Source organism: Danio rerio, chromosome 18 (genome assembly GCF_052040795.2).
Source record: "Danio rerio strain M-AB ecotype USA chromosome 18, GRCz13ab, whole genome shotgun sequence".
NCBI classification, from domain to species: domain Eukaryota; kingdom Metazoa; phylum Chordata; class Actinopteri; order Cypriniformes; family Danionidae; genus Danio; species Danio rerio.
In genome coordinates this window covers 49946185-49958531 of record NC_141038.1, presented here as the reverse complement: position 1 = coordinate 49958531, position 12347 = coordinate 49946185, and the positions used below count along the sequence as shown (strand labels likewise).

The window sequence follows — 12347 nt, the reverse complement described above, 5'->3', positions numbered from 1 at the left end:
ATCAGCTAAGACCAGGCTGGAAATAGCTGGAAACCAGCCTGGAAATGGCCAAAACCCCTCTAAAACCAGCCTGGTCAACCAGCTTAAACCAGCCAACCAGCCTAGCCTGGTTTAAGCTGTTTTTTTTCAGTAGGGAGGTACGAAGAACGGACCCCAGTACTATCAAGCCTAAAGGCTGATTTAAGTCGGGTTGTAAATAAAAGCAGCAGCACACAATAGAAGGAATATTCTCCATATTAAAAGAAGTTTTTGTCCTAACCAACTCCTGTATGTTTTAGAAACGGCTTCTATTTCTTGCAGCTGAACAACAGGATAAACTGACAATGCTTGCCTCCGGTACACCTCATGTGATACCTCCTCTGCACCTCAGCAGATAGTTCACATTAAAATATTTATACACATAATTAGGCCTGTATATAATCTTTATTGGTGCTGTAAAACGAATTATCGCATTTAAAAAAAGTTTGTGTGAAAAAAATGTTGATTAAATTGCACCTTTTCTTCCGTTTTTCAGCCAGTTATTTTTTTACTTTCTCCCCTTTATGAGCTAAAGCTTTTGGAAGTCCATAAAAGCTGTTCGGCATTTCTTATTTTGGCCAAATTAAACATTAATAAACGTAATATTTAACAGAAACATTTTGACGTTCTGATTGCAATTCCTACGTAGAAGAATCACATCCTGCCTTCCATCTGAATTTTGAACGTCATTAATGACGTCATGTGAAAAACAACTTATAGGTCTGATAAAATAGACTTCTTATGTCTCCAACTGCAACTTTGATATTCTGCAAACAGCACTAAGTAAAAAAAATGAAGAAGTAACCAATTTAATAAACAGAATAATCATGACAAACGGTGTCTTAAGTGGTTTAATCAAAGCTACATTTTTTGCATTGTTATCAGTGTCACAGAAATCGTTTCAATATGTTGGTTTGCTCAAAAAAGTGATTCATCTTTTTTTTTCTTTCTTTTTTTGTGAAAAAGCATTTATTTAAAATAGAAATCCAACTCTGACACCTGTAAAATATTGAATGCATCTTTGCTGAATGAAAGTGTGTGTGCATGTGTGAGTTTGTGTGGTCATTTACGATAATAAGGCCTAATGATATCCATCAGGTATTGGGAAACACACATCCTCATCTGTTACTGCTTTCCAACACTTCATCCAGAAGAAAGCACTCATCCTCTTCCTCTGATGTAAATCGCTTTCAGCAGAGATATTACTGGCATTTCCTCTCCCCGGCTCATCTTTCTGTTTCAGACGCGAGAGAACGAACGAGATTCAGAAAAACAAAACTCATCTGGAGAAAAAGCCACAATATTCGAATCATGTTCATAAGAGGAATGACTTTGCGTTCTCCGCTTGCTCTGCTATGAAATTCTGGTACCGCACAGATGTTTGTGCTTGTCTTCAAAAGTTTGTACAGTCTTTAAAGCAATAAAAAGCGTTTAATTGCATTCTCCAAATGAAGTGAAGGAATGGGAATGGCCAGAATTAGACCTTGTGGTTGTAGACTAAACAGAATGTCTGGAAGGGGAAAACAAACGGCCAGACGCTGCTTTTGTTTTTTTAACTTTGACGTTTTCTTCTCAGTTTCATGCCAAAAACACACACTGTTCAGACACAACAAGAAGCAGGTATCCACAACTACTCATTTTCTCGGAAATCGTCTTGTTTACTCGTTTAACTGATCTGGAAACAGCAGATTAGCTCAATACCCGGTACAAAAATCTTACTCCCTAAATGTGTTTTGTTGTTGAACCAAAGGAACTTAAACAAAGGAAGTTAAGCTTTGTTCATTCATACATTTTCTTTTTAGCTTAGTCCCTTTATTTATTCCAGCTGCAACCCATCTCTGGGAAACATCCATACACACTCATTCACTACAGACAGTTTAACCTACCCAATTTACCTGTACTGCATGTCTTTGGCAGCATCAGCCAATGAAATTAGTCGGCAATCGGCTACTGTTTGAGCTGGGGTATTTGCATAAAGCGATCTAATTGACTGACACTTCCATTGGCACTTGAAAAGTTGAGAAATCCTCAACTTCTGCAGCAAGCGATGCCACTGAAGCAGCGCAGACGGATCCACAATTCAGCTCGGCAACGCTTGACGTCACCCATTCAAAGTGAATGGGAAGTGTTGACGCTGACGCACAGTGTTAATGGGGGTTAAAGTAGATACCTTAGCCTAGGCATCCACAGCGCTGCCTACCATTCTTAGTAAGGTCTGTCATCTATCGCTCACACGCCGCTTACTTCATTTCAAGAGTTCCCACTTATATATGCTTAGTGATTATAGCAGGTTTGGCATGCTGTCCCGGGAGAGAACCCTGAGCCCGGAAATACTTGAGCCCAAGGCTCCCGCCCGGTCAATAGGCATATAAGGGGATCCGAGATCAGGTAGGTCTCGAGCGCTCCTCTAGAAAAGGGAGGAATAAGGAGGAGATGGGGTGGAAGGGGGGATTCTTCCAAAACGAAGATTGAGCAGTTAGGAGAAAACAATCCATTTATAGCACGCTTGGGTCACTCTGATTGGATCCTTACTGATTACAGAGGAGAAGCCAGTCGTGCTCGATCATATCACATGCTCCTCTCGAAATGAGTTAATGAAACTTCATTTTGAATGCCCTGTTAACAAAGATCTCCAGCAGTTTGAGTTCTTTTGTTAATCACTGCCAGCGTACATTGTGTACGTACTACGATCCTATGTCGGCGGAAAGTGCTCTGACAGTCAAGAAGTGGGATGCACGGCCTGTGATTGTCAAAATGTAAGGCTCTTATGGTGCGCCTTATAGAAAATACAGTTGTACAAATGTGCGTTGTTTTAAGAAAATTCTGCCTATGATTGCAGAAATTCCTTGTAGTGGGTTGCAGCTGGAAGGGCACCACTGCGTAAAACATATGCTGGCATAGTTGGTAGTTCATTCCGCTGTGGCGACCTCTGAAATAGAGACTTATGATTTTGATTCGCCGACAGGTTTTGAGAAATCGCAGACAAATGCCTAAAATCATAAGCAAATCGATGCTCGTGCACGTCAGTGACAATCACACAGTATGAACTATCAAGGACGCGATATGAGAGAATCGCCGATGAGTCGCAGACACCCGTGAGATATTTTGCATGCTAAATATCTGGAGCTGTCGGCGATTCAAACCATGCCGTGTGAAATGTTTTCTGACTAAAAATAACATCAGCGATCAACTACAGCCAATGAGAGAGCAGCGAATACCTGCAGGCCAGCATGAGGCTGGGGGAGGAGTTAAAAGCGCACATTATCAGTTTATTTGGTCCCAAGAAATGGAGGAAAAACTTGTGGAAATTTTAACCATGTCATTTTAATATGTCATCTGAGCAATATCACAACCAGGTCGAAAAAAAAAAAAAGTTGAGGAGAAATTGTTAATTCTCTTCAAAAGCCAGGCGAGCAACACAAGTTTCTAAAGCTAAAGCCTTCTTTTTTCATTATGTATTTAATAGTGAAACGTATTACATGACCTCGCGTTGTTTCCATGTCACTTCTCACGTTTGTTTGGTTGTGAGACTTAGTTTGGACAAAGTTGTCTGTGATTCTTCCTATTTTAAAGTCATGCAGTGTGAACTCTCCTGTAACAGCACCGACAGAACGCTAACCTAGATAGTCATGCAGTGTGAAAACGTCATAGACTATAAAATATATGGACGTAGTATCTGAGACGTCACCCATAGGTTTCTGAAGAGCGCAAAAGAAGCCAAAGTAGGTGCGGCCAACCGTCGCCATTTTGTTCGCGCGTCATCACACTCACGGCGGGATACCAAACAAGGGCAAAGAGGCGGAGAGTGAGCGGAGCTACAGACACTGCTGGCATTTAGCTTTTACCTGGCTCAGACACACTTTACTTGGGGAAAACGCTTAATACTTTATCACCTGCGACTCGTTTGTGTTCTGACTATATGGCTGTACACTATATCAATAAAGTGTTTAGTCATTTAAAAACACTGCTGTAACCCATTGAGCCACTAAACATTGTTCTTATGATGTTTTCCTACAAGAGGAAGACGCAAATTACTTCCAAACACTTCAGATATAGTCTGTGTTAGTAAACGCAAGACTATTGATGACATCCAGCATAACATTGTATGATAACTTCAGATGACGGTTTTACAGTCCACATCTAATCAATCTGTCAGATTCTGCAGTCCATTACAGCTCTAAAGAACATTATAAATGATCTTAAATAAAACAAATGCATTAATAGAGATGGTTTACAAGTATATAACTTTATTCCCATGGGAAACGGAGGCCACGTGAATGGTTTGTGAGCACAATTAAGTGCACACAGCATCACAAATCATCTGGTAATTGTAGGAAATAATCCTAAAAGGCAACTGACTGTGTAAAACCACATAAACAAAACAAAAATAGGATGAACATGCAGAAAACAGAGACTAATCTGCCGAAGTCAGCTGAGGTGACGTGACGGCGACAGCGAGACCTAGCTGTCAATCAAGTGGCCACGCCCTTAATTATGCAAGCTTAATATAACCTTATATAAAGGAAACTGATGAGTTATAAAAAAATTCACCCCCTCACAGTTGTCATGAAGGGTAATATTAGCTTTATGAACCAAAATCATTCTTTGTACCAGGCTGTCAACACCTTTTTTTCTGCTGTAAAGTTGGCCATTCTAACAATGGGCTCAATTGAAATTTGCTCTATTATGGAGCCAGGACTAGCAGATTTTTGATGAATTGCGGTTTTAGTTACTTTCGTATTGGCCTCCCAAGGGAGAGCGAGAGGTTGGCGCTTGGAAAACATCGGTGATACGACTACTTTGAAAATCATGCAGTCTGAGCTCAGCATAAACTAAAGGAAATGAATAAATGATTGTAAATGAGCCTTTGTTATGCATGTGGCCATTGGTGTGAAAATACACCCAAATCATCTTTTCACGTTTTCTGTTGTGTGTTTGCCTCTTCTCCAGGTGACGTACCTCGGCAAGGTGACGATTTCCGGCACTCACTTCCTATCCGGCTGCACCGAATCGGCAGTGGTTGGATTATGGGACACAAAGCAGACATCGGTCACCCATGATGACTCCATCACCTCCAGCAATGCCATCCTAGAAATCCGGCCATTTCAGGTGCGCATGCATCACCTGGACGGCCGCGGCGAGGCCACCGTCGCAATGGACACCTTCCAGGTGGCGCGCATCGCATACTGCACTGCAGACCACGACATTAGCCCCAATGTGTTTGCGTGGATCTACCGACAAATCAACGACGATCTGACCTTCCAGATGGACTGCCACGCTGTGGAGTGCGAGAGCAAACTAGAGGCGAAAAAACTGGCCCACTCCATGATGGAAGCCTTTAAGAAAACCTTCCACAGCATGCGCAGCGACGGGCGCATCCACAAAAGCGGATCATCTGATGAGTTTCCTGAAGAGCCAAGCACACCTGACGATGGCTGAATGATAGGCCGAGGGTCGGACTACTCTTAAATATGGGGGGGGTTTGGGAAAAGCAGCGTGAATGCAATCTCGCGCTCTTTGTTTTTGTGCCATAATAGAATATTCAGAAACGACAGCGACCGAAATACCACATACCAAGAATCTAGCCTGCCTTTTTTTCAGTCTCGGCCTGCCAGATGGTCTGTGCCCATTTTACTAAAAGCATCTCATCATTTCCACGGTAACACTCGCATTTGAACGCTGCTGGTTTTGATATGAAGAGACAAGAACTTGTACCTTTCCTTAAGCCAATCAAACCTTGGGCCAGTTCACTTTGTTGTTTGTGGGAGGAGGGTGGGGGGATCCCTGATGTGTGTGTGTGTCATGTCATTTTAGATATAACACAGGTGTGTTTCCTCTCCAGGTCGAGTTTGAGAGGGGATAAAAAGTCTAATTTTGATATTTATGGCAGGCAGCCAGCCTAGGGCATTCCTTTACCTTTGTAGGGCCATAGAATCGTAATTATAGGGACCATGCATTGATTTCTATTTGTTTTTAAGATACCAAAAGTCAGTGTTTGTGTGTGTGTGCGTGTGTGTGATTTAGGGTTTGTATGTCTGCAGCTCTTGAGCCTTTGAATAACTATGGAACGGGTTCTCTACTGCAACAAGCTAAGTGTGCTCATCTGTCTGGTGTAGTTTAGTGTGTGTGTGTGTTTGGTGTGTGTGAGGTGTTTTCCAACAGAAAATACTGTTAATGGGGAAAGCGAGACGTTTCAGATGCATCTGTATATTCACTCATGAGCACATTTGCAGTCACTCCGGTAAGAATGCACATGATCTAGAGCAGGGGTCACCAACCCTGTTCCTGGAGAGCTACCTTCCTGCAGAATACGCTTATTTCACGCGGCCGCCATGTTAAAGAACCAAAGCGAGGCTGCGGTGGAAAAAAACCCGGAAGTGTAGGATGAGCACTGTAAACATTGCAGTAACATGCTGTGTACTACAAACCTCCAGCTGTTGCCGAGATTTTAAAATGCAGAAAATGGTGTAACCATCACTTTAATATTATTTAGTAAGTTTATTTTAAACAATTAAAAGCAATTTAGCATCAAACAAGATCACAATCTCAGTGATACGCTTAAGTGTCCTCCTAGGCTTCAGCTCATGGCACTAGTGAAACACCGTGAGGACGCTTTCCTGCTTCAGTCTATGTAACCCAGTGAGTGATAAAACAAAGCAGTCCTCTGCAACACACCCTCGTGTTGTCTGTAATAGTGTTGTCCTGGTACTGAAATTTTAAACCCGGCTATTTCCCCGCTAACATGGAAGCGCTGCTGAGCGCGGATGTCTCGACTCGACTGATCTTCAAGGCTTCGCGCTTCAGTCTCCGTGTATCTGTGTTTGGTTTGCACTCAGTTTACCTCTCTTCACCCAGTGCAAACACAGACACACGGACTGGAGCGCGAAGCAGCCGTCAAGATCAGTCGAGTCACCAAGCAGATCGCTCGGCTCGTTTGTGTTTGTGCTCAGTGTACAGCGGTGGGTGAACTGATGACCTTCTCGACCAATCACAATCATTTCTGTTGAACACGTGAACACAATGGCAAATCAGCGCTGTTTTAAGAAAGCCATCAACAGTGCCTTAAATGTTAGCGCGAAATTGCCGGTTTTTCTTTTAATTCAGTATCGTGACGAGTCTAATATAGTGAAAGAATCAGTTTATTAACTCGAGTTTGATGAATGGCATCTAAAACGTGTGTTTGGAAAAGAAAATGTTAGCTAACTAGTTCCATTTCCCTTAACTTAGCTGAAAATGAGCTCTGATATCCCTTTTTACATTCACCATTCATTCAGAACAGACCTCCGGGTCACCCGGAAGGCGGAGAAATGATAAATTTGTGTCACTTTATATTCGCTGATAAGATATACAGCCAGTTACACAACATTCCTATGTAACTCCCAATGATACTTCCGGTTTTCTTCCCACCGCAGCCTCGATTTCGCTTTTGAAAATGGCGGCCGCGTGAAATCAGTCTATTCAGTCCCGACCCTGATCAAACACACCTGAACCAATTAATAGTACCTAAAGCAGAACTTGATAATTACAAACAGGTGTGTTTGGTCAGGGTTGCAACTGAAATGTGCAGGAAGGAAGCTCTCCAGGAACAGGGTTGGTGACCCCTGATCTAGAGTTTTCCACGAGGACGGAAAAGTTCCCTGTGCGGATTTCACTCCTTTTCACTGTAATTGTGAAGATGGCTTCTGAGCCGATTGAAATGACACACGTCATGATTTTGCCATGTACGATGTGATCCTGGAACATCATTACTGTTGGAAAATGTAATCCATACCTTTTCCATACTCCTAAACCCAACCATAACTGTGAATTATTCCTAAAATCAGAGAGGAATAATAGTTGGATAACAATCATGTAGAAGTGCATAAATCGTTAGCATAAACTGGAAGCATATCGCATAATTCTGATTGACTGATTGGATGTTGTTCCAGGAACAACACAGATGTGAATGCAGGAACATGTCCTACTTGGTAAAATCAGGCTGGCATGAAAGGATTATTGAAAATGGAGCTTTTTCCCACAAACATGTTTTGCAGGAATGTTGCACCTTGTAGAGTGCATTAGTGTGTCGCCATTTTTCACCAGCGATGTTTTGGGAAGTATTTTTTCCATTCATTTTTCCTATTGAAGTGTTTTTAAGCCATGGAACAAATTAACAATGTGAATCACAATATCATAAAGTTGAATTCATAATAAGGTTTAATTAATTTAACAATTGTGAGGCTAAAGAACAAACGCACAAGCTAAGGACTTTAGGAGGGAAATAAAAGCAATCCCAAGGGGCATTGCGAAGAGCAAATTAAAAGTGGAGGTAAAATGTAAAACTGCTCATTTAAGTGCTGGGCAATTCATTGAAATCAAGTGGCAAACATGATTGAGCAAAGCCACAGTTGTCATGCACATCTTGTCAAGGAAGCACAGTTGTGATCGACTGCAAATCTCCTTCAAAGGCCAGAGGACACTCTCGAATGAAAACTCCAAACACCCACAAAGAAACAACCAAGGAAATCCTAATAGTATTGCATTATAGTAATGGGAAGTTTGGGTCATTTTATTCAGTCTCATTCAGAGATTCCTTTGGTTTCATTCATTTCGTTCCTTTTTGCCAAAATCTAATTACAATGTTAGAAGTTGCTTTAAACAGGGTGGCGCAGTAGGTAGTGCTGCCGTCCCACAAGAAGGTCGCTGATTCAAGCCTCTGCTGGGTCATTTGCTGTTTCTGTGTGGAGTTTGCATGTTTTCCCTGCGTTCATGTTTCCTCTGGATGCTCCTGTTTTCCCCATAAGTCCAAAGACATGTAGTACAGTTGAATTGGGTAGGCTAAATTGTCCGTAGTGTATGAGTGTGTATGGATGTTTCCCAGAGATGGGTTGCAACTGGAAAGATATCCGCTGCGTAAAACATATGCTGGATAAGTTGGCGGTTCATTCCGCTGTGGCGACCCCTGATTAATGAAGGGACTAATCTGAAAATGAATGTGTTGCTTTAAACGCATTTACAACTAGCCCACTGTTGATCACAACAGAATCACATCAAAACTAGAGAAAATACTCATTGTTATCATCTTTTGTCTATGATTAGCTCGGCTCACTTCTTCTGACAGTCCCATATAAACTTAACCATTGCACAGTTTAAGCCAAAAGGACCCGTGATTAGTTCCCCTTTCGAGTCTTTGGGTTTTTGTGTCATTGGTTCATCATGTGACAGCATCTAAAGAGATGAATGATTCCAACCTGAGGATTCAAGAGATCTCCGGATCAAATAGTTTTCCAGCTTTGACTACATTTGTTTGCCTTATGTCTTTCACGTGATGAAGGAAGGACTCAAATCTGATAGAAGACTCAAAAAATTGAGTTAATCTTCTCCCCCACCTGTGCAATGTGCCCCATCGCTAATGAACGAATCAATCCGTGAGAGGACTCATCGTTCCAGAGTTGCATAATGGTCCATTTCAACTGAGTGGTACGGTACGATACAAATCGGTTTGGGACACTTTTATTTCCACTGTCAAAAGGTACTTAAAAGCGAACCGTATTGTGCCACTTTTTGGTACCCTTTGCAAAGACAGAGTTTTCGGTTTCACTTACTCCAGAGAGATCGCCGCATGTCTATATTTGAAATACGAAATTTCTTGAGTTCATATTAATATCATGCGCGTGATTATTGAATCGCTTCTGATATCCAATCCTTTCAGAAAGGGACAAACACGAGAGTGAAGCTCAAAAAAACAAAGGAGAAGCCGGAAAAAATAGCAGCAAATGATTCTTACTGCTACATAAAAGATGAACAAACTGCCATGTTTAACTATTATCATTACCTTTTGGACTATTATGAACTCGTAATGGCAGAATACTCTCTAACAGAGGCTACATGTGCTGGTGAAGATTACAGACACAGATGAGAGGTTTGCACTGACTGTGGGCTATATGTTTTGTGTTGTTTTTGTACCCAATAAGGACTAAATGTATGCTGTGTGTAGTTTATCTGTAATTGGTAACATATCGGAGACTGTAAGGGGCTGTATGTGTTCATATACTGTATGTTGCATTTATTTATTGATTTTATATAATAGCAGACGTTACAGTAGGCTCTTTCACACTGATTGATCTGCAGTTATAATCAAATCATGTTTATAGAAAGGTTAGTACTGAACATTTATGCAGTATTTATGTGTATAAAGCCTTGTGAGAAGTGCTTCTCATATGATATGTCATCAACCCGTACAGCCTTACTGTAGACATTTCTTCGAGTAAAAATGACGTCCACTGAAACTTTGTTGTACACCACGCCCACCAAAAGGGTACCCTTAAGCCTGGTTTATACTTCTGCGTCATGTGACCGGCGTAACCCATGGCGCATGCAATGGCATAGCTGTGCATTTATACTTCTGCGCGCTGTCTCTATTGGTCTGCATTAACACTTCCGAAACGCTAGTGGCCGTGAGGAGTTTATGTTCCTATGTGTCGAGTTTCTTCACTGCTGTTTTGTTTTTTCTGAACGCTTCCTGAATGTATAAGTGGCTCAAACTCGCTCATTATGAGGCAGGAACCAGCGGACATGCAACAACTTTAACTATGAGGTAAACAAAAAACAAAACTTTCCATCCGAAGCTCCTTCACGGGACTCCACACTTCTAAACAATCGCTACATCAGGCTCGCGCGGCTCTCGGTCCCGCCCTGACTTGTCAGCGCTACCAAGCCGATCAATCACAGAGCTTGCGCTATGTAGCGTGTAGTAACATTTTTTGAGAGGTGCACGTCAGCGACGCTGATGGGCACGACGTAGGGCTATGCGTCAATGCGTAGGCTGCGCTGTAGCATACGCGTGTGCTTGACGCAGAAGTATAAATCAGCCTTTAAGGCAGTGGAAACGCAAGCCTGATAAAGGTGACCCATACCGATTTGTACCGTACCACTCAGTGGAAAAAGGACCAAAAGTGGCGCAAATGGATTTGCTATTTTAACAACAGGGCGCAAAACGTGAAAAAGATTGTTGTGCTGGTCTGAAAATAGCAACAAATCACGCCAAATGCATCTTTCGCCTTATTACGAAGGGTGTATAATAGGGCCCTTTGTCTCAAACCACTGTATATAGTAACGTTTTTACCATAAATCCAAACAAATAGCTTGAACAAAATCAGACCAATGATTAACATGGCTTATAATTTCTAATCATGTTTCCTTATGCAAAAAATGAATGGGAATTTTACTTCCAGAGCTACGACTGTTGTTTTGATTGAACAGAAATCCATCGTTTGCATATAGCGCATCTGACATTTCCCCTTGTTGGTTTGGAGAGATTTGCGTAAATGTTTGAGTAGGGTAAAGAAGGACCCCAAAAGCATAGCTGTCCCATAGAGTGCCTGTCTCTTGCCCCCATGCTGAATGTATGATGTCTATTGTGCTGCAAGCGCTATATATATATGTACTGGTACTGAAAGCCTTGTTTTCTTCTTATTATTATTATTACAGATTTTGTTTTATGTACATTTGTATTTGCAGGTCATTTGGAAGCTATAGTGGTTTAGACTCCAAATAAACCAAATGCGTGCTCATATACATGGCTCCACTTACCTGTGAAAATGTATAGGTACTATGGATTGAGGAGCAGCAAAACCTAAATGAAGAAACTAGTTTGAATTCGGATCCTGATTCAGTTTGGGAGAAAATCTGGATTCTGGGAAGCGAGCATTTATGAATAAAGAAAGCTATATATATATAAGATATATGCTGAAACTCATTCGATAAAGCTTGTGTAAATACAAATGTATCGTTTTACTTTTCTTTCGTTGAAATACTGCGTTAAATGTTTGATATTTCCAATAAAGTGAGAAGCAGCATTAAGGGAATCAGTATTACGGCCAACTGTGAATTTGGATCGGGAGCGAAGGGCAGCCTACAGCGTGAGTGGAGAAGGATGAGTTGTCTGTCTGTTATTTGTTGTTGTAATTGTTGTTGTTTTATAACTTGTACAATTGTAGATGAACATTCTCACTACATGTCTTAATGGCTCGGACTCGCTTTATGGTTTTGAAGTGTTACCATATGTGTGTTTTTTATGCTGTATTTGTAAAGACAAAAAAGATACAGTCATATATAAAATATTTACCAAGCTATATTGTTGTTGATGTTGTTTTTATGTACTGATTTGCATAACAAAATGTAAGTTTTACCTGCATTATGGGCACCAACCAACACCATCCACACAGAGAACATATAATAGACCTATATATTATTAATATTGGCGACGCAGTGGCGCAGTAGTTAGTGCTGTCACCTCACAGCAAGAAGGTCACTGGTTCGAGGCTCGGCTCAGTTGCCGTTTCTGTGTG

General features: G+C 41.4%; 1 protein-coding gene across 5 annotated transcripts in view; it reads left to right on the top strand.

Annotated features, from left to right (window-relative positions):
* Positions 1-12131, top strand: part of pid1 (phosphotyrosine interaction domain containing 1) — a 55238-nt gene extending 43107 nt beyond the window's left edge. Inside the window, exons 3-4 of one of the 5 annotated variants that reach the window (XR_015514298.1) lie at positions 4969-6089; positions 7608-12131. Coding sequence is in view for 1 of the 5 variants with exons in the window: in NM_001013504.2 (NP_001013522.2) it covers positions 4969-5457 (489 nt within the window). In the remaining 4 variants the exon portion in view is untranslated. Of the gene's footprint in view, positions 1-4968; positions 6531-7430 lie in introns of those variants that run through there. The other 4 variants (XR_015514297.1, XR_015514296.1, XR_015514295.1 and 1 more) reach the window with 4 other exon arrangements.
* Positions 12132-12347: the final 216 nt, after the last annotated feature.